This window comes from Triticum dicoccoides, chromosome 7B, assembly GCF_002162155.2.
Source record: "Triticum dicoccoides isolate Atlit2015 ecotype Zavitan chromosome 7B, WEW_v2.0, whole genome shotgun sequence".
NCBI classification, from domain to species: Eukaryota; Viridiplantae; Streptophyta; class Magnoliopsida; order Poales; family Poaceae; genus Triticum; species Triticum dicoccoides.
Window position 1 is genome coordinate 113,743,514 of NC_041393.1, and position 3,475 is coordinate 113,746,988.

Below are 3,475 nucleotides of genomic sequence, written 5' to 3' on the forward strand. Positions count from 1 at the left end.
TTCTCGTACTTGTAATCAGAAAGCTATGGAAGGAGACATCATTTTTCAATGAAACCAACATATAAAACTTTGGACAATTTAAAAAACAGAAGGAGTTGATTCCGACGAATCTCGGTTAGGGGGTCCCGAGCTGGTAGTCTAGATCCGATGGTAACAAGGACACAAGGTTTTATCCAGCTTCGGGCTCCCTCATAGAGATAATACAGTACATCCTTCTTGTGTTTGTATTGATTTGGGATGGAGTATAAAGTACAGGCGATCTACCATGAGGTTGTTGTGTTCCTGTCTACGAGCCCTTCCCCTCAGTTTATATAGATACTAGTGGCCCTACGGTTACAGATAAGTCGGCTACACATATGGTAATCGTGAAGTCTTCGAAAATATTCCTTCTACATGCCATGGGTCTCGTGGAGATGGCCTCCTGGTGAACCACCGTGGAGGGTCCTCGGCCCAGCCCACCTAATCGGGAGACGACGTGGTGAGTACCCCTTGGTACATGTGTCCCTCTCCAATTCCATGCAAACCTGCCCATTTCGCCGAACAAGCTGCTTTTGGCAAGACCTTGACGTAGCCCCAACCACTACCACCTTTGATTGACATTGGTATCGCGTTCTGCAAGGGGCGGGCCCGAGGGCCCACAAGTGAGCTTGGTGGTTGAAGGCGGTGTCGCATCCGGTGAGGGGCGAGCTAGAGGGACCGATGATGGGCATATGCTCGAGATGGCCCGTGAGTGAACGAGCTCATGGCAACCGATGAGTGGGTGAGTTTAAGGCAGCGTTGCGGTGACGAATTTGACGAGACTAAAGGCGGCATGCTCGGGTGGTGAATGGTCATGTGGTTTGTGGTTTTCATAGTCAATGTGACAATTCAGTATTGTAGATTGAACTTGCGATAGATGCGCTCCGCACAGGAGATATTGATACGCCTTTCGTGCTCCGGCCCTGGCCATGCCAGTCCCTAGGCAAACGGGCCTGGCAGATCTCTCTTGGGTGAGGTGGTAGTCGGCGATGGTGTTTTTCGCCATCGGAGTTGATCCTTATGACGACCACTCCGGCCTACGGCGGCGAAAAAACTATGGATTGCGGTGGCCACCGAAAGGTCTTCCTGAAGGTTTCCTTTTCCGGACCCAACGCTTGACTTCGGCTTTCCTTTTCCGGACCCAATGCTTGACTTCGGTTGGGGGATGCAAAGAATGGACGACGACCCGAAAGGGATGGTTGTGCAGCAGAGGCGGTCCACATTGCATGTAACTATTGAGATCGTGGAGAAGTGGTGACAACAACATATAAGTGACTTTGATGGTGATGCTATTCGGTGCTACTCGAGCACCCGGTCTCGAGTTTCGGGGCGAAAGCCTAGATCTGACTCATGTTGATTTTATCTGGCAATGACGATGTTTTTATGTCGTTATCTTGTCGATGAGATTGCTCGGATATGCTCGAAATGGTTTAGTGTGAAAACCTAGATCCTAGCATTGGGTGGTTGGATCGGGTGACAACGATGATTGAGCGTCGCTCTCTTCATAAAGGCAATCTCATTGTCAGCGTTGTTGGTTTTTTCATCTTATATGATGTTGCTATTTGATTGATGTTTTATTTTGTTTTATATGGTGTTGCTAATTTGTTGTTGGCATGCCGACCGTGTCCCTCGTTCTTCGTCTAAGCATATCTTTGGTTCTTCGTCTACGATGCATAGCTTTGGATCGAAACTTGCGACAGTCCTGAAAAGGTCATCCCTCCAAAAATTGGTTGTGCCCAAGCGCTAGTGGCACTATCCATGTTTATTTTTTTTATTTTTTTAGCATCATTGCTTTATTTATTTTTTGTCAGAACAGCTTTTGGGGCAACCACTTCCACATAGTAATTCGCGGCCAACCATTTGAAATAATTCAACTACACAAAATAGTGAATTCTTGGCAGAAAAAAATCTAGCTCCCATCTGTTTATTCACCAGGTACGTTTCATTTAGTTATTTATCACTCTCCCTGTTCTTTTGTATGGGTTTCCCTGTACTTCTTTTATACTTTCTTTTGTCATGAATCACTTATTTTTTACTTTTTAAGGGATTTTTTTACTTTTTTTAGTCTAGTTTTACTTTTTTTTGAGGAGTCTATTTTTACTAGGCAATGCAAGAAGAGTACTGTACTCTTCGGTGTGAAAGAACCGAAGTACTCGGCCTGGCAATTCATAAGCCCAATTCCTTTCACGGACCACCAGAAAGTAGGCCCACGACATGAGCCACCACGGCAGGGCGTCTCAGGTTTAGTCCCACATCGCGAACGGGAGGAGGACGTGGAGGGAGAGCGGCCTATATAATAGGCTCCATGGGCATCGTTGCAAAGCACTTACCTGGACGGCGTCAACAGCTGATCAAGAAGAGCTGTGGCCTAGATCAATGGCTCATATTGCACCTTGTTGAGTGCGTTGGCCTACCATCTCTCTACGGGGAGAGTGGACGTTATAATTTGTGCTAGAGGGAGTACGCGTTCGCGCGGTCCCTGCTAAATTTTGAAAATTAAAATTTGGTCCTTGGCAGCGGTTGTTTATGCTTTCTCTGCTGCCCCCGCCAATCTTCCAAATCTGCTTCTGGTCCTTTCTGCTGCAGTTTACGATGGATGCTCGTCCACTAGCAGTAAATTCTTGGACTCAACACGATTAAAAGTGCCATATGCCGTAGCAGCTATATGGCGCATAAAGCACACTTCTAAACTACCGTACAGAATAACCTAGCATTACTGCTAAAGTAGAACACACGATACAGATTACTACCACGAGTACACGCTAATAAAAGAGGAGATGGCATTGTCACGGCGCGGTGCTTTTAGCCTTTATGCTATGTCGATGGAGCGGACGTTGCGCTGCTTCTGTGCCTCCTCGTCCTTGGGAACGACGACCCTGAGCACGCCGTCCAGCATGGTGCACCGGATGCTGTCCGCCTTGGCGTTCTCCGGCAGGCGGAACCGGCGCATGAAGGACCCGAAGCTGCGCTCCACGCGGTTCCAGGCGTCGCCCTTGTGCTCCTCCTCCCGCGTCTTCTCCCCGCTGATCTTGAGCACGTTGCCGTCCTCCACCTCCACCTTCACGTCCTCCTTCCTCACCCCTACACGCACGGCAGCAACATCAATGGATCAGATGGAAAGCTTTTCTGTGAGGCCGCCTTAACAAAAAAGACACGGGACACCACGTACGTACCGGGGATCTCTGCGGAGAAAATGTGCTCTTTGTCGTTCTCATGCCAGTCGACGTTGGTGCGAGCCATGGCGGTTGCGTCGTCCCGGCTGCCGCCTTCGCGGCGGCTGCGGTCCAAGGGCCAAGGAGAGCCGAAGGGGTCCCAGAGGTCGGAGGAGAAGGGGTCCATCCCTCCCCGGCCACCGCCGAACCAAGGCATGAGCGACATGGCTGACACGCACGGTGGTGTCTGGTTGACACGATGCCCCACGAGACAGATATGCTACCAGGCTGTTTGTAGTGGCAAG

General features: G+C 49.5%; 1 protein-coding gene and 1 non-coding gene across 2 annotated transcripts; one reads left to right on the forward strand and one right to left on the reverse strand.

Annotated features, from left to right (window-relative positions):
- Positions 1-2,340: 2,340 nt before the first annotated feature.
- Positions 2,341-2,500, forward strand: LOC119342251. Its single transcript, XR_005165487.1, has one exon. It is a non-coding gene; the product is annotated as a U1 spliceosomal RNA (small nuclear RNA).
- Positions 2,501-2,654: 154 nt separating this feature from the next.
- Positions 2,655-3,452, reverse strand: LOC119340355 (16.9 kDa class I heat shock protein 2-like). Its single transcript, XM_037612267.1, has 2 exons — positions 3,192-3,452; positions 2,655-3,099 (listed from the first exon to the last, which is right to left on the reverse strand). The coding sequence occupies exons 1-2, from the start codon at positions 3,394-3,396 to the stop codon at positions 2,828-2,830; spliced, it is 477 nt and encodes a 158-aa protein (XP_037468164.1). The 5' UTR covers positions 3,397-3,452; the 3' UTR covers positions 2,655-2,827.
- Between the last annotated feature and the right edge of the window lie 23 nt (positions 3,453-3,475).

Bases quoted from the DNA above. Each gene is read 5' to 3' on its own strand.
- LOC119340355 (XM_037612267.1), bottom strand. From the start codon at position 3,396: ATGTCGCTCATGCCTTGGTTCGGCGGTGGCCGGGGAGGGATGGACCCC. The intron at 3,100-3,191 runs GTACGTACGTGG...CCGTGCGTGTAG, and splicing joins TTTCTCCGCAGAGATCCCCG to GGGTGAGGAAGGAGGACGTG.